This window comes from Aquarana catesbeiana, linkage group LG01 (genome assembly GCF_042186555.1).
Source record: "Aquarana catesbeiana isolate 2022-GZ linkage group LG01, ASM4218655v1, whole genome shotgun sequence".
NCBI lineage: Eukaryota > Metazoa > Chordata > Amphibia > Anura > Ranidae > Aquarana > Aquarana catesbeiana.
This window is the reverse complement of record NC_133324.1, coordinates 573,561,813-573,580,547: the sequence shown is the minus strand read 5'-3', so window position 1 is coordinate 573,580,547 and position 18,735 is coordinate 573,561,813. Positions and strand designations below refer to the sequence as shown.

At 44.2% G+C, this 18,735-nt stretch overlaps 1 protein-coding gene across 1 annotated transcript in view; it reads right to left on the bottom strand.

The window, feature by feature from the left end:
• LOC141106669 (protein regulator of cytokinesis 1-like) overlaps positions 1-18,504 on the bottom strand; it is a gene marked incomplete in the record, with an annotated part of 62,166 nt that extends 43,662 nt beyond the window's left edge. The window contains 2 exon segments of the mRNA XM_073597611.1: positions 10,710-10,842; positions 18,206-18,504. Coding sequence (XP_073453712.1) covers positions 10,710-10,842; positions 18,206-18,228 — 156 coding nt within the window.
• Between the last annotated feature and the right edge of the window lie 231 nt (positions 18,505-18,735).

Genomic DNA, 18,735 nt, shown 5'->3' with positions numbered 1-18,735 from the left:
TTTACATTATTTGTAAAAGTAATAAAAGGGACCCAATTTTTTTTTTTTAAAGAACAGTGTAAAAATAAAAAAGGTAAAATAAAGAAGAAGAAGAAAAAAAAAAAGTTTTTAAACATGCCCCGTCCCGCCGAGCTCGCGTACAGAAGCGAACGCATACGTGAGCAGCGCACCACACATGTGAGGTATCGCCGCAATCGTTAGAGCAACAATTCTAGCCTTAGACCTTCTCTGTAACTCAAAACATGCAACTTTACTGTTGTCATATTTTTTAATTCAAAAAAGTGTATTTTTTCTAAAAAAAGTGCGCTTGTAAGACCGCTGCGCAAATACGGTTTGACAGAAAGTATTGCAATAACCGCCATTTTATTCTCTAGGGTGTTAGAAAAAAAAATATATAATGTTTGGGGGTTCTAAGTAATTTTCTAGCAAAAAAACCTGTTTTTAACTTGTAAACACCAAATCTCAGAAAGAGGCTCGGTCTTTAAGTGGATAATAAATAAGAAAATGCAGATATGGAGATACATTTTTGTGAATGTACATAATATCTCAGCCAATAATCTATGTCAAAGCCATATGTTGAAATAAAATATTTATATTTAAAATTTTGTTTGGTAAATGCACCTTCCCATGGAACTATAGATGGTTTTGAAAAAGGATAGTCGATCTGACCCCATCAACTATTAGAAAACTGAACGAACCTTCAGAAAACTTTTTGGTGTATGGCCCATCTGGTATGATGCCGTGGCACAGCCCACTAAATCCTGGTCCAGACTATCCAGCAGAATATTGATGTGGAGCGAAGCTTCCCCCGACAACCCAAGAGGGTACCTAGAACAACTCCCTAGCTTGAAAGGCTGGCACCTTACAAACCACTGGGTAAAAAGGATTATTCCAATCTCAGCGCCGAGATCCACTATGTCAGGATGAGCCTGTTCCTACTGGTCAAGCGTATGCAGCAATCCAGAGACAGCACCCATTTGTCCAACACCCCCAGAACGTTGAATTGCAATGGTCTGGAGTTAAAAAGGTTAATGCAAGGTATGGATATTTATATAACTGTATTGGTCCAGCTTGGGTCAATATAACAATGTATTTACCATACCTGGCTGTTCCCCTGAAAGCTGGAAATCACTGTAATAGAAACCACTACTCCAGTGATCTCCACTTGCTTTCAGTCCGGTGCTGAGCGGCTGGCTTACTGCATTCTGAACACAGGAAGTCAGCTGCTTAACACCGGCACTATTCAATTGTAGGGTTGCACCGATACCGATACTAGTATCGGTGCCGATAGCGAGCATTTGTTCTTGTGCAAGTGCTTTGATGCCTAATCCGATACCTGGGCAGTCAGGGGATGATCGGTGCAGCGGTGGGGGCCGTTGCAAGCACCAATCTCCTTGTATAGCTTTCAATAAAGCAGCTGACAGCCGCTTCTCCTCCTCTCCCTCCTGCGGCTGTCAGCTGCTTTACTGAAATCTATACAGGGAGATTGGCGCTTGTAATGACCCCCCACGCCGCACCGATCATCCCACCAACTGTGTCCTCCTAAGGGCCCCCGCCATGTCCTCCCCCCGCTCCCCCACCGTGTCCCAGATCTGTCAGGAAGGAGAGCAGAGGAAGGAGTCGGTAAATCTGTCATGTACTGGCTCCTTCCTTTTCCGAATGCACAGTCAGTGATCACCGACTCTGTCCATTTATAACCGAGCATTGTAAACTATCAGCTTGCGAACATAAAAGAACAATCGTAGCAGGGTTCTCTTATTATTACTCAACTTCATCCTCAATCACAACCAGAAGCGCCACCAGTGGACTACAGATATTTGAAAGGTCAAAAATATCCGCAATAAACTGAGTGACCTAGGACCAGAGGGGACGGAACCTAGTGCACTCCCATACCATATGAATAAAAGATTCCTCCTCCATAAAGACATTTATGGCATGTAGGGGTTTCTCTCCTCCCCATTTTATACAACCGAAGGAGCGTATAAGTACATTTGATGTAGGTATCTTAGCTGTATCATCTAATCTCTAGCTGAGATGACTGTGGGCATGTACGAGACCAACACCTCTTCCCAATGTTCTTCTGTTAATTAATTAGTAATAGAATTGCCAAGAGCTGGGTACACCCATTTCCACCTGCAACTGTGCAAACGTTTTAAAATTACCCATATCATAATTGACGGAGATACTTAATCCCGAACTTGGACCATTGATAACCATCTTCCAAATGAAAGAATTTGCATAAACATGGGTTAAACCAGAGTGGAGCATTAGGAGATAAGTGGAGAGGACAAGAAATGGCTGGGTCCACAATAGGAATAGATCCCCACTTCTGTAGGAACCCCTCCTACATAAAGTGTTTTGCCAGCAGCAGTCCAGGAGGAGCAAAGACCTTTTCTAGATTAGGCCAATCAATGTACATTCCTGGATGCAATAGGGAATGCACTGGCAAAGAATAACAAGTTGGAGACTCGAGGCTGGGTTTACACTTGAGCACAGCGGCTCACAACAGGAGTCCAGTACGTCTCCATTCATCGTTTCAGGTCCGATTTCAGCCCGAATTTTGGGCTGACTTTGGACCTGAAACGGACCAAAAGACACACAGGGCTCCTGTGCAATTCACACCAGAGATGTGTGAACCGGCTCTATAGAGAGCAGGTCACAATCTCCTGCTATGCAAAATGGATGTGGGGAAACCTGCATCCAATTTGCATAAGTGTGAACCCACTCATAATGAGCCCAGAACAATCACTTTAGGTATAGCTGACACAGGCAGCTTTAAATCTAAACATGTGCAGATTGCACCAGTAAGGACCGAGATGGTAACCTTACAGTTTGGAGCATTGTCTGTAGAAAGTGACTCCTTGTGTACCAAGTGTTGAATTAAACTACAATAGCTGTTGACCTCTGGCTGACTGAGCAGAAACTGCTACTTCAGGGAATTTAGAGAGAGACTAAGAAGCATGTAACATTATGCTTGCTACTCCTACATTCTAAATCAGCTATCATAAAAGAGACCTGCCAAAAAAACATGACATATGTGTTAAAACTTCCCTCCTGGGAAACACGGAGGAGGGAGCCATTCCTAAGGAAGGAGGATATGGCAGAGGACAAATGCCCACCCGAGCCACCCTGGAGCCTAAAGGGCTTTCTCCCCCATGATCTGGACATACCGTTAAATATGTAAAGTATAGGGAAGGTCACCTGACGGTCTGTGATTATGTCACTAAATGGCAGCAGGGAGCCCACAGAAAAGCTGAGTTAGACTTACCGGTAACTCCTTTTCTGAGAGTCTTCCAGGACAGCCCATGAGACCTTGGGCTCCTCCTACCAGGACAGGAAACACGTCACCCCCACCAGATAAAAGGGCGGTCCTCCAGGCCCATGTCAGTATTCTCAAGAACCGTAGGACCCTGCAAAACATATGCATAATACATATAACTTCAGACAATACCGGTGGGAATCCAGCTGTCCTGGAAGACTCTCAGAAAAGGAGTTACCGGTAAGTCTAACTCAGCTTTTCTCCAAGCGTCTTCCAGGACAGCCCATGAGACGATGAGCCAGAACTTACCAGTCTAGGGAGGGACAACTGCCTGAAGGACCTTACGACCAAACGCCTGCTCCTGAGCTGATAGGAGATCCAGGCGATAATGTTTAATGAAGGTCGAGTAACTGGACCAAGTGGCAGCCCTGCAAATTTGTTCCGGTGAGGCACCAGCCCTCTCAGCCCAAGACGTAGACAAGGCTCTAGTTGAGTGTGCAGTAACAAAAGGTGTAGGGACCTCCCTAATTTTGTAAGCTTCCAAGATGGCTTGCTTTATCCATCTAGCCAATGTGGCTTTAGATGCACTATTCCCCTTGTGAACTCCAGAAAAGAGGACAAACAAGGCATCAGTTTTCCTAAAGGTCTTCGTGACCTCAAGATAGACCAAGAGAATCCTTCTTACATCTAGAAAACTAAATTTTCTTTCTAAGTCGCCCTGTGGCGAACTACAAAAGGTTGGCAATACAATGTTCTGAGATCGGTGGAATGTACTTGCCATCTTGGGCAAAAAACCTGGATCGGTTCGTAACACAACTCGATCCTCAAAAATCGTGAGGAAGGGCTCCCTTACTGATAGGGCCTGCAACTCACTTACCCTACGAGCTGAGGTAACAGCTATAAGGAACACAGTTTTTAATGTAAGTAACTTAACTGACATACTTCCCAGAGGTTCAAATGGAAATTCTACCAGAGTTTGAAGTACTAGGGACAGATCCCACGTTGGACAACTTCTCACTACTACTGGTCTGGCCCTAGAGATAGATTTGAAAAATCTGGCTATAGTGGGATTTTCCAGGAGAGAAAACTGGAGGAACACACTAATAGCTGCCACCTGTAATTTTAAAGGTACTGACAGAAAGACCTTTGTCGACACCCTCTTGGAAAAATTCCAAAATAGACGGAATATCATGAGTTAATCTATCATTTTCAGATAGCCATGAGTTAAACCTTTTCCAAACTTTGGAATATAAGGCTCTAGTAACCGGCTTCCTGCAATTAACGAGAGTCCTGACTACTTTGTCAGAGAACCCTTGGGCGCTCAGTATCTTTTCTTCAGATACCAGGCCGTCAAGTTTAAGGAAACCACCTGAGGGTGTGATACTGGACCGTGCAATAATAGGTCTTCCCTTTTCGGAAGACTCCACGGAGGCTCTGAAACCAGAGACTGTAGCAGGGAAAACCATGGCCTCTTGGGCCAAAACGGGGCAATTAGAATCAGATCTGTCTCTTCCAGCCGAAACTTCCGGTGGACTTCTGGAATCAGTCTGATTGGTGGAAAGGCATAACAATGGCCTGGAGGCCACGGGTTTGCCAGATCATCGATCCCCAAGGCTTGGTCTGCCGGGTTCATGGAAAAGAATATCTCCGTCTTGCGGTTGTTTCCGTTTGCGAACAAATCCGCTACGGGATAACCCATCTCTTGGTGGGGTCTGCAAAGACTTCGAGATGAAGGGACCAGTTGTCTCGGTCTATCCTGTGACGGCTGAGATAATCTGCCAGGCAATTGTTTGTCCCCTTCAGGTGTACAGCAGAAATAGAGGCTAGATTCCCCTCTGCCCATGAAAGGATCTCCTGGGCAATGGACTGAAGCCTCCGGCTTCTCGTGCCTCCCTGCTTGTTGATATACGCGACTGTCGCTATATTGTCTGACAGAATTTGGAGGTTGTGACCCCTGATCTCCATCTGAAAAGACTGGAGGCCTCTCTGGACTGCAAGCAGCTCTCTTTGATTGGATGAGGCCCTTGCCTCCTCTGGGGACCACTCTCCTTGTGCTACTGCATTGCTGAGGTGGGCCCCCCATCCCCAGGAACTCGCATCCGTGGTAATCCTTCGGGAAATGGGAAAGGACCATGGGAGACCTCCTGCTAGGTGCTGACCAGCTCTCCACCGCCACAGGCTTCTTTTTATCCTGTCGGGAAGCCAGATCCTTGACTCCAGGGACCTTACGTCCCCGTCCCAGTTTCTTAAAAGAAACCTTTGTAACGGACGCTGACGGAGTCTCACCCATGGTACTGCGGGAAAACATGAGGTCATAAGACCCACTGCCCTCGACACCTGTCTCAGAGAGACCGACTGGTTGGTCTGCAATGCTGACATAGTCTGGAACACTTTGGTAATCTTCTCCTGAGCAAGGAAAACTCTTTGGTTCACTGAGCAAAAATCGTAACCCAGATAAGTTACTTTCTGGGCCGGAATCAAGGACGATTTTTCTTTGTTTATTAGCCAGCCTAGGGACTGTAAGAAGTCCTGTACAGCCTGGAGATCCTCCAACAGCCTTTGGTATGATTTTGCCACTATCAGGAGGTCGTCTAAGTAAGGGATAACAGTTATTGCCTTTAATCTTAGTGGAGCCAGCGATTCCCCCAACACCTTCGTAAAGATGCGTGGGGCTGAGGAAAGACCGAAGGGGAGGGCCTGAAATTGAAAATGTCGGGTCCCCATACCAGTCTTCACTGCCAATCTCAAAAACTTTTGGAAGGCTGGATGGATAGGGATGTGAAGATAAGCATCCCTTAAGTCCAACGTGGCCATAAAGCAGTTTGGGTATAGTAGGTTTTTGATTGTAAAAACCCGTCTCCATACGGAAATGCTTATATCTGATGGACTTGTTTATGGTCCGGAGATTCAGGATAAGTCGAAACTTTCCTGCCGGCTTTCTGACCACAAATACATGGGAATAGAATCCCTTGCCCTGCTCCAATCGAGGAACAGGAATCAGTACTTTTTGATCTAATAAGTCTCCGATCTGGAGACCCAGAGCCCTCGCTTTTTCCCGATCTTGTGGAGGAAATGTGACCAACAAACGTTCTGGTGGTTGGTGAACAAACTCCAGCCTGCACCCGTTGGTCACTAGGTCCAGGACGAAGGGGCTCAGAGTGACTGCTGCCCACTGTGGGATGAAGGCCCTCAATCTCCCTCCCACCGGGGAACACAAGTCACTGCGGCATGGCGGGCTGTTGAGGAGGGTTAAACAGCACTCCCCCTTTGCCTCTGCCTTTGTGCCCAGTCCAATGCTTTTTCGGCCTGCTGTCATTTTCTCTAGGACTCTGTTGCCTGCTTTGGCCACGAAAAAAATTTCTGGCTGTCTGAACTTTCTTTTTCTCTGGAAACGCCTTTTTCTTATCAGCCGTGCGTTCCAGTGCCTCCTGTAGACCTGGGCCAAATAAATGATCGCCAGTTAAAGGAAGGCCACAAAGGCGCAACTTGGAGGCCGAGTCCCCTGACCTGGTCTTAAGCCAAAGGCTTCTCCTGGCCGAGTTCACTAGAGCCGAAGTCCTGGCTGACATTCTTACCGACTCAGCGGAAGAATCTGCCAAAAAACCCACTGCCTGAAATAGGAGAGGAAAAGACTTTAAAATTTGCTCTCTGGGAGGTACCTGCTGACAGATGTGACTGAATCTGAGTCAACCAAACCTCCAGATTTCTGGCCACACAAGTGGAAGCCAGAGCTGGTTTCAGGTTTCCAACTGCTGAGTCCCAGGCTCTGTGGAGAAGGATATCCCCCCTCTTGTCCATCGGATCCTTAAGCGTACCCATGTCATCGAACGCCAGGTCCGAGTTTTTTGAAACCTTTGAAAGAGGTGCGTCTAACTTGGGATTCTTATTCCATGGCCGTGTCCTCATCAAAAGGAAACCTCCTTTTTAGGTTACTAGAGAAGAATGGTTTTCTCTCAGGATTATCCCATTCCAGTTCAATAGTATCAACCAAAGAACTATGAACTGGAAAAACTCTCGATTTTCTCTTATGCAATCCTTTATACATAAGATCATGTTTGGATAACTGAACCTCTTCCTCTTTTAATTCAAGGGTAGTATAGATAGCCTTTAATAAGTCATCTACATCCTCAACAGATAACTTAAATCTTGAGCCTCGAGTGGATTCTCTATCTCTGGGCTCTGTATCTGACCCTGATTCTTCCAGAGAAGAACGGGTAGATCTGACCTCAGCCTCAGAGTCCTCACTCTCTGCCTGCTGCGAAGTGCTTACTGACGCCTTCAGTGAAGACGGACTCTCTGCTGGAGTCTGGAGCTTGTCAATAAGCGTTCTAAAGGAACTGAAGGTGGACGCAAGCTCATCCCTAACAGAAGTAAGCATCTTCTGGCAAGAGGCAACCGGGTCATCCTTTACTAGGCATTCTATACAGGAGCGACAAACTGCTTTGCTCCATGAGGAGCTCAATTTGTTTGCGCAAACCGCACATTTCCTTTTAAGTGGCTGCGCTTGGGCCTTGTCCTGAGTCTTGGTCTGCAAGACAAAAATAAATGACCCACAATGTAATTAAAGCCACCCAATCACTCCGTAACACCATGTGCAGGAGGGAGGAAATGTGTCCCCTTACACCCACTACTACAGAGGGGGGAGGGGGAGGGAACACTCACAGGGATAGCAAGGTGGTGACAGAACACCCCAGGCTTACCTGTGAGGTGCTGGTGTTGGGAACTGCATCCGCTGCCTGTGCAGGTACTGCAGGAGGATCCATTCTGCCCCTCTTGGTCATCCACAGCCTGGCTGCTTAACACCAAGAAACACCAGCAGCCAGCGTTCTCTGTTCGCGCCGTTTATGAAGACTGGAACCTCGTCTCCGACGCCCGATGATGAGGTCATATGCCCCGGAAGTAACCCTCTCCAGGCACTTCCTGTGGGCCAGCTTGGAGCGCAATAGCTCCGACCCCTCGAGCGCTGCTGCTGCCTCCATTCCCTGCTCAGATCAGCCACGCTGTCGGCAGGGAAGGACAACCGAAGCTCAGCTGAGCTATAGTGCAATGCACTGCGCTAGGGGCACGACCTCACACCGGTCCTGGCCCTCTCCAGGCACTGAGGACAGGGAACAGCAGAACAGCCAACCTCCCCAGCGGTGTGCTGCTTCTGGCAGAGGAAGAGGTAAGTGATATGCCCCAGAAAATAGCCATACAAAGCCCCTGCTTATAAGGCCTATGGGAGCAGGTTCCATGAACATGTTACCCCCCCGTCCGGAGGAAACACAAATAACTGACATGGGCCTGGAGGACCGCCCTTTTATCTGGTGGGGGTGACGTGTTTCCTGTCCTGGTAGGAGGAGCCCAAGATCTCATGGGCTGTCCTGGAAGACGCTTGGAGAAAATGTCCTCAAGTTCAGGGGTGTTCTCAGTAAGGATGGCAGGACAGCAACGAGGATGCGTGTGCAACACAGAAAAGTGCAGTACAGTTGGGCAGTATGGCTGGGGCCCGTGGCTGCTCAGGGAGAGTGCGTCATGTACCATATTTTAAATGGGTCACACAGCCTCAGTCAAAATGAAGGCTGGGGGCTAATGCCAAAGCACCCCAGGCCACTGGGCCCTTTGCTGGCCTGTGACGTTAAGACATTTTTGACTGGAAATCGAGTTGCAGACAAAGACGCACCCATGAGCTTTCATAAGGGCAAATAAATATATGGAAGCAGTGCTAGCAAAAATAATAAATGAGTGCAAAAAACTGTTACAGCTGCTGATACAAGTGCTACAACTTGACATAAGTGATACAAAAAAAAAACAGCGCTGGCAACTGGCACATAAATTGATAAATAAATATGTAGCTGTAAATAACTGAATAATTGTGAATCAGAAAAATTGCACTACGTGCTAAATGGATCAAGTGACATATGGTGGAGGTGAGATACAGCCGTTTAAAAACAGAGAACTTCAGCAATTAGAAATATACCTTAACATATAGCAATATGAATATGCATAAATCTCAGCATATAGCAATATAGATAAACATATACATAATATAAAGTGAAAAATCCAGGATGGATATGAACATTCCTCAGGATAAACCCACTAGACAGTAATGGCAGACGTCCAGCTCCTCAGCCAAAAGGATTGCATACAGTAATAAAGACATTTGATGATGCCCTGGAGGAGGGGCGAAACGCATCGACGCAATATCCGGCTCACGTTCACAACCAGTGACGCTGTTTCCTGTTCTCTGTGGAACGCACGCTACTATAGCGGCGATCACGGACCAACTCTGAATGCCTGTTTGTAGTCTTCACTCCATGAGTAGCGCTATCATGCGCACCTGATCCTTTTCCCTACGATATTATACCATATCTTTTTCCATTTTTTTTGGGTGGAATATGATGTCTGTGGCCTCCGAGGTTATATCCCAGTAACAGCAGCCCAGGTCTCATCCTATCCTCCTGTATCTACTGCAGCATTTCAGGTGACTGTATGCAATCCTTTGGCTGAGGAGCTGGAAGTCTGCCATTACTGTCTAATGGGTTTATCCTGAGGAATGTTCATATCCATCCTGGATTTTTCACTTTATATTATGTATATGTTTATCTATATTGCTATATGCTGAGATTTATGCATATTCATATTGCTATATGTTAAGGTATGTTTCTAATTGCTGAAGTACTCTGTTTCTAAACAGATGTATCTCACCTCCACCATATGTCACTTGATCCATTTAGCACGTAGTGCAATTTTCTGATTCACAATTATTCAGTTATTTGCAGCTACGTATTTATCAATTTATGTGCCAGTTGCCAGTGCTGTTTTTTGTATCACTTATTTAATAAGGGCGAGACCTGCAAATACCAAATCGAGCACAGTCTGGAAAGTGCTAGGCAGGATCCAAGGTAATACCACATCAGACAGTCTTCACCATCTTGGTGGGCATACCTCCTAAGGGGTCTTCAAGGACAGGTCTTCTCCAGATGATGGACCACAGCCCTGGACCTGTAGCGCACCCTGTGGCTAACTCAACAGATGCACTCTGTGTCTAGGTGAGCACTTAATGCAGGGTTTAGTACCCAGAGGGCCACATTACAGGCCAGTCCTGCTTCTTCCTGCCAGGATTCCGGGCATGGCCCAGGGTGAACGCAAGAAGTAGCTAATCAGGAAGTTGCAAAAATGAGCCCAAGTGGACCTGCAGCAGCTGATGAACCTTCCTTGGAAAAAAATAGCTTAATAAAATGTAAAAGAGAAAGAAATGGTTAGCTCCATTCCCAAAAAATACATTGCAAAAAACCAAGACATGCTGGCAGTGGGAGGGGTTTTACTGGGCTGTGGTTCTTACAGCTTTTGTTTTTCCATTGTTCAATCTCCTGAAAGGTAGCTGTATAACCCAATGTACTTGATTAGTTATCCTGTGCACGTAATGTTTGATTAAAAAAAGTTATACATACTATATATCTCTCATTACCTCAATGTGTTTTCTCACTTCCTCGATTCTCCGCAGTCGCATTTCCTCTTTGATACCCAGCCCATCCCAGATATCCATAAGCCTTGCAAGTGCATGGTTTGCACTGGTGATGACAGACGAAGCCAAGACCTCGCTAAAACAGAGGGAGAAAGTGTTTTTTTTTTTTGTTTTTTTTTAAAGAAATAGATTCAAGCAGAGAACCATTAAATTAGAATCAGAACATGCATAATTGTTGTGGCACAGAACCAAACAGCAATAAATTAAATTAAAAAAAATAAACTTTTACTTGCTATAAAACAAGTTCAGACTGACTAAACTAAGATTTGAAATCTTTCTAATTGAAGACTGATGTAATGCTAGACAGACTGATTTCTAATCTAATAGATTCCATCATACACGCTAAACAGTGCAAATGGAGGAATCTCCCCTGGCAGCCATTATATTCAGGCAGCTGCAGCACCTGTGGCTGTCTGAATACCTAAACAGTGACTGCATCTAAATGGATACAGTCACTGTTCAGCCAACAATTTCTGATCCAGCTCCTTCACTTTTTCAGTCAACGTTCGTCGAGCCAGCTGGTGCCAACCGGACCATCCATGTATCGAATTTAGGCCGAGCTACATTTTCTGCCTTTGCTTACACTACAATGTGCTTCAAGTCATGGGAACTCACACTCAAGGACTTAGAATCTTTGGTTTAGCATAATAACCACACATGGGCAGATGTATGAAAATGAAACAAATATTTTTTTTGTTTTTTTAACCAACAGGGACTAGCTAGAGTCCCTATTTCATGTTAAAAATTGGACTGGATGTTATAGGTTGGAGCAAATAAAATTTCTTTGGATCAAATTGTGCCTGGCCGTCTTCTCCTAGGTTTTTGGTGGGCATAGCCAAGCACGGTTTACTCTGGCTCTCCCATCTATTAAAACTTCTGCCTTTTAATTAACACAATTCTGGACAGTTTGCTAGAACAATTAGTCTGGAAAATTAGACTGATGATTAGGGGGAACCATTTGCCTGCTTGTGAAGAGCCCCTGAGGATACCTCAGCTCAAAGTCACAAGCACAGCTTTAACCAAGTACAGGAATATGCCTGCATACAGCTCTGTACAGTCATTCATATCTATAAGGCAGTTGCATACAGCACCTGTGGCTCCCAGGATTGTAAATATGCCCAAACTTTTCATTCTATAGCCCCAGGCGCTATTTTAAACCCAAACTCAAAGTTATTTTAAAAGTGTAACTAAATGCAACACTTTTTTTTGGATAGAGTGAGGAGGGATTAGAACTCCTGTCAGTTTTTATTGCGGTCTGTGTCCCTCTTTAGGAAGATTCACCCTATTTGTCCTGTTTACTATTATCAAAAGTGAAGGTAATAGAAAATCCCAAATTTGGGGCTGACACCGGAACAGTAATAGAGGAAAAATCTTCCAATGGGGACACTAATTCTGGAGACATCCCAGGATTCCCTCACTTTGGAGGGATCTTCTCTCACTTTCTGTTTTGACTATGGAACAAGAAGTGAAGGAAAATTTACCCTGTGGGACATACAGTATATGGCAAGAAAACCTGACAGGGGTTATAACCCTCCCTTACTCTATCCAAAATAAAAAAATATAAAGGCCAAAAGCCCGGAGGGGCATTACATGCGAGGCAAGTGGGACCTGTTTGACATGAAGCTGGAAGGGGTCAGGCGCCATCTTGCTGAGCTGACAGATCTACACTGTGTATATGCATGCAGAGATCAGACACTTGTATGCGTCTCTGCGCATTGCGAGTCTTACTCCTTTTCATTATTTTATTAAAAAGTCACTGGCAATACTACTCTATTGGATCTTCTTTGCATACAGTGAGGAAAGTATTCAGACCCCCTTAAATTTTTCACTCTGTTATATTGCAGCCATTTGCTAAAATCATTTACGTTGAAGTGAAGTGAAAAATGTAAGGGGGTCTGAATACTTTCCGTCCCCACTGTATATCCTCTGAGCCTTTTTTCATGCAAGAGCTGCAGAATATGGAAGTGTGACCTTGGTGCAGCTGACCTGCTGTCCATGTGATTAAAGCGCTTTTGACCACCTTGATTTTTTTAAGGGGTTCATCACATCAGATGAGGAGACACCCAATTGGGCATGTGGGTGACACTCTTTGGTGGCAGTCCATGTTGGAAAATTTCCCTTTACTTGTGGCACATGAACTGTGGTAGTGTTTTTTTTTTTTTGGACACTTACAATCTAATTGGATGATACATGGGACCGTTCTCCCTTTATTTATTTATTTATTTATTTTTTACTTACAACCTAGTTGGATGATGTATGGGATTGTTTTCACAATTTATGATGATTGTGTAAATTTATGAGCTTTGTTTATTTGCACATTATTATTATTATTATACAAGATTTATATAGCGCCAACAGTTTGCACAGCGATTTACAACACAAGGGCAGACAGTACAGTTACAATACAATTCAATACAGGAGGAATCAGAGGCCCCTGCTCCTTAGAGCTTACAATCTAGAATGGAGGGTCAAGTGACACAAAAGGTAATAACTGTGGGGGATGAGCTGATGGAGAAAATAGGCATACAGTTGTTAGGTGTGGGTAGGGGAGGCTTCTCTGAAGAGGAGGGTTTTCAGGGATTGTCTAAAAGCTAATAGAGTAGGAGATAATAGGACAGATTGCAGTAACGAATTCCAACATAAGGGTTTAAGGCCCCTTTCACACGATCGGACCGTTTAGGTCCGCCTGTCAGTTTTGACGGCGGACCTGAACGGGCGATCCATGTTAGCCTATGGAGCGTCGGATGTCAGCAGAGACATGTCCGCTGACATCCGACCCGGTCCGATCCACTAAAAGCAGACGGATGGCCCTACGTCCAGGTCCATCGCTGGTGGATCGGATGAGATCTGACGAAAACAGACATGCTGTCCGTTTTCGTCCGATCCCTCCATAGGCGGCAGCGGCGCCTGACAAGCCCCTCCCCGCTCAGTGAGCAGAGAGGGACCTGTCATCCGCCGGCACAGCGGAGATCAACGGACTGATCTCCCGCTGAGCCGGCGGACCAAGGCGGGCTCCGTAGAAACGGAGTCCACCTCGTGTGAAAGGGGCCTAATAATGAAAAGGTCAAAGTTGATGCAAATAAAATATTTACAGAAAAAAGATGTTTCAAAGAGATAATGACAACATACAGCCACAAAGAAATAAGGTAGAATCGGGGAAGAAGAATACTTGCAATTAATGTCCGAGGTAGGGCTGAAACAACTAATTGATTAATCGACAACCAATCGCTTATGAAGTTCATTGATTACTATTTTCATAATCGATTAATCGGCCAGCCGATTAGTTGGCCTGCATACAGAATGCATTATTTGTTTACAAATCAGGAAATACAGTGCAGCACACATACAGCTCAGTACACCATCCATACATGTCAGTAAGTGCCTGAGAACTTGTGAATGTGTGAGGAGCAATTCCTCATGGGACATGTAGTCCTTGTCAGGAACTGAGTGGTTCTAAAGGCAGTTTTCTTTACCTTGCTATTGGGGAGCTCTATACTGTACTTAATGCACAGAAAAAAAGCAGTGTAGAAACAGATCAAATGCAAACTGCATAGGTGTGTACCGAGCCTTATGCTGGCCACACGGGTCAATTTTCAGACGAGAATATTCATATAAAAAAATCTTTGTACATTTGCTGAAAGAATGTTTGAAATTTTCACTTGCTTTTAACATTCTGTTTTAAAATGAATGTAATTTCTGAACGAAAGCCACATACACTGTCTGAAAATTCCTTTGATCAAGAAGTTTTCTATTGTTTCTAAATTTTCCTGTCACTGTGGTTGAAAATGAACGTCGATTTGACCCCACTAATGATTCAAAAATCGAACTAACGTTTCAAAAATAACAATTTTTTTTGAAGGAAGACATTGTTTTTGTATGGCCAGCATATAATATATTACAGTTCTGTTTGAAAATCTGCAAAACAGTAACTTTTTTTCTTTTTAAAAAGATATCCGAGTCTGATATTTACCAGGTTCAACTTCTAATAAAATATACAGTATATCTCTTCTAACAGTATATACAGTACATCTCTTCTGTCTGTTATTCTGAGAGTGGATTTGAGATTTTGATCTCTAACCATATAGTTTGTTATTTATATTTACCACTGCATATAGATATTTAAGAATAAATTGCCTTTTTTTAAGCTTTACATATGAACTAAAATTATGCACCACACTTTAAGGTTATTAACCGAAACAATAATCCGCCAACTAATAGATTATCATCCCTAGTCCGAGGGTTGATCATAGTTCGATCGACGAGCTGGGTAATCGGTTCTCAAACTTGGCAGATGTTCCTGCTTGGATGGTAAAAGGAGGAGAACTGACCATTGTCTTGGCTTCTCCTCTTTTCTGTCAGATCAAAGGGGTGTTGACAGCAACCAATCGTCTGGTCATCTTGTTTAGGGGTTGGTTGCTGGGAGGTGTCTACACTCATGACCATGTCCCAGGTACACTTTGTGATACATATTCATATCTCTACTGTTTACAGACTGCGAATATCCATATTATTGTTCAGCGGGACATTTGCTTCAAAACGAATACACACATGCCAGATCTTCAAGGCCTAGTTTACCTAGGAGGAATAAGGAGTACCAGTGGTTTCCCATATGACCTGACATAGGGGTGTCTGGACTTATAACGTTACGAATTATCTGAGGAAACTAAATATGTCCATATTATGGCTGTGCTATTATTACTTTGGAAGTTATGAAGCACGCTGAAATTTCATACTAATTCCACTGTTTAAGCTTTATGTGCACTAAGGTATTTACGACCGGTATCGGCTGGTTCTCTGAATTGAGAGGGTGACAGTTTTACAATAGGCCTAGGCATCCTGCCAGGCCAACATTAGCTGTTTTTACAGACCTAGCCTGGTTCTGCATTAGCTGTTTTTACAGACCTAGTCTGGTTCTGCTTTCTCTATGTTGAGATAACAGCTCTTTTGAAGTATAAACCTATTAATTCCTGGAAATAAAGGAGGAGATTTTTACTGAAATGTTAAACTATTAGCCAAGCTGTCATGGCTGCCCTAAGGTTCTCAAACAACATGGCCACAAGCTACAGCTTTTCGTGTGTCCAGTACGTGATCTTGTTACAGAGGCGGCATGCACCCGATGATAACATCAGATGGGGTGCAGACATCGCTGGACTCCAGGACAGGTAAGTGTCCAATTATTAAAAGTCAGCAGGTGCAGTATGTGCAGCTGCTGGCTTTTAATTTTTGCAGCAGTGGGCGGACCTCTGCTTTAAATAAATTTCATTTGTGTACAGTGTTGCACAACCACTTACTCAAATAAAATTGATGTTCTTTTTTCACACAAACAGAGCTTTCTTTTGGTGGTATTTGATCACCTCTGTGGTTTTAATTTTGTGTGCTATAAACAAAAAAAGCTGACAATTTTGAATATATATATATATATATATATATATATATATATATATATATATATATATATATATATAAATAAATTAATTATGCTATAAAACACACCCAATAAAATGTAAAAAAAAAATCTAATTTCTTCATCAATTTAGGCCAATTTGTTCTCTGCTACATTTTTTTTTTTTTTTTACCAAAAATATCACAAAAAGCGTTTGATTGGTTTCCGCAAAAGTTATAGCGTCTACAAAATAGGGGATAGATTTTTGGCATTTTTATTTTCTATGGTGATCAGCCATTTTTAGCGGGACTGCGGCGGACAAATTTGGACACCTGACATTTTTGACACTTTTTTGGGAACCAGTGACATTATTACAGTGATCAGTGCTAAAAAATATGCACTGATAATATGCACTGACATTGTACTAATGGCACTGGCAGGGAAGGGGATAACATCAAGGGCGATCAAAGGGTTAAAGTGGTTGTAAAACCTGTACTGCCACTTTTACCTACAGGTAAGCCTATAATAAGGCTTACCTGTAGGTACCGTGAATATCTCCTAAACTTGCACCGTTTAGGAGATATTCACTGTATGGGAACATGCGCACCGAAGAAATGGCTCACTTGTGCCATGTCTTCAGTAACTGTGCCGTGACATTGCGGTTCTGGCCAATCATAGCGCCGGAGCCTGCAAATAGCTCTGGGAGACAGGTCGCTGGTCACAGCGGTGTACAGGGACTGCTGCAACAGCTTCGATCTAAAGTAGGTATTTCATAATGAGCTAGTATGCAATGCATGCAAGCTCATTATGCCTGTGTATTGCAGGTTTTTGGGTTTTTTTTTGAGAGTTTACAACCCATTTTAACTGTGTTCCAACAGTGTGTTTCTAACTGTATGGGCTGCCTGGGACAACACACAGATCCATCTACCCGCATAGCAGAAAGACAGGATCTCTGTGTGATCCTCTGTCAGAACGGTGATCCGTCTTGTTTACTTTGGCAGATCCCCGTTCTGTCACTGCGAGGAACGTTTGCGGGCGGCCGAAAAACATCAACTGCGCCGGACCCGCTGGCCAATCGGCGTGTGTGCGCACACCCACAGAACGCTGTGCACGAGTCCAACCTGCCGCAGTATAACTGAGACGGCTGTTTGGCAATCGGTTAAGGTGTATTTTTTTTTCCCAAAGAACCGCGTTTGAAAGACCGCTGCGCAAATACAGTGTGACATAAAATATTGCAATGATCAGCATTTTATTCTCTAGGGTCGCTGCAAAAAAAAAAAAAAAAAATTAATGTTTGGAGGTTCTAAGTAATCTTCTAGCAAAAAAATACTGGATTTAAACTTGTATTTCTCTTCTGGTTGAAAATATATATATATATATATATATATATATATTTATTCAGAATGAACATAGAGGTCAATTCCCCAAGAGAATTACATGAATTTTTGAGTTAATAACTCATGCTGTATTTATCTGAAAAGATTGCGCTTCTCTACGATCCTCTACCATAAGATGCAGCCTCGGGCTGCTGTGCGAACGGGGCACACGGAAGACTGTGCTGTGCATGGTAGCCAATCAGCTTGTTCAACTAAGCTTTGACAAAAAAAACAAAAAACCTGGAAGCTGATTGGTTCCTATGCAGAGCTGCACCAGATGATTTTGCACTCTTCAGTTTTAGTAAATCTCCCCCATAGTGTGAATACAGCCTGGATGATCCCAGAGAGAGGGCATATTTCCAAGTCTGCTTTTCCTCTCTGAATTGCACCAAATGCCATGTATGACTCCCTGCTCTGGAGACCCCCAGTGGCTCCTAGTATGAAATACAGGGTAATAAATAAAGCAGGGTAATAAACAAAGCAGGGTAATAAACAAAGCAGGGCATGCTATGGGGCTTGCACATGTGTAGCGCGCACACAGGCTGACCCAGACAAGCAGCGGGTCACGGCTGACATTCCTAGCATACTGCGTCTGCTTATTATTGTTGTGGCGTATGGGTAGGTAGGGCGTGCGGCGCCTGTGTGTGGGCATTGTCTGTGGGCACTCTCTGCAGCCTCACCTCTTCCTGGCGTGACGTGACATGTCGCCGTTTCCTTATAACGAGCCCCCTAAGCCTCACCACTCCAGCGCCCTCTGACAAACCCGGGACGATGACGACCACCTCACCGTACACCGCAACTCGCTGTAGTTTTCAAACTGCGCTCCGCTGCCGCTCTGAGGCTTCTGATTGGACGTTCAGAGGAAAGGGTGTGACGCAAGGTCCTCTCACGTGACGTGCTGAGTGGCTGTGTCCGTTACGGGCTCTTACAGAACGTGTCATGTCTGTGTAGGAAGTAGGAGCCGGTGCGGCTGCGCAGTGCTCTCCTTCAATGAGGGAACAGTGGCAAAAATACATAACCTTTATCGCATTCACATTGGTGCCTGTATTAGCTTGAGGCATGTAACAGACTGTCAATGGAATGTGCCACCAGTTATCTTATATAAAAAATAAAGGGTGCTCCCACCTTGTGCATTACCTCACATTCCATTTAGGCTTCATGCACAATTTTCTCCTGACATGAGGAAAACAGCTTCAAAAATGCGCCTAAG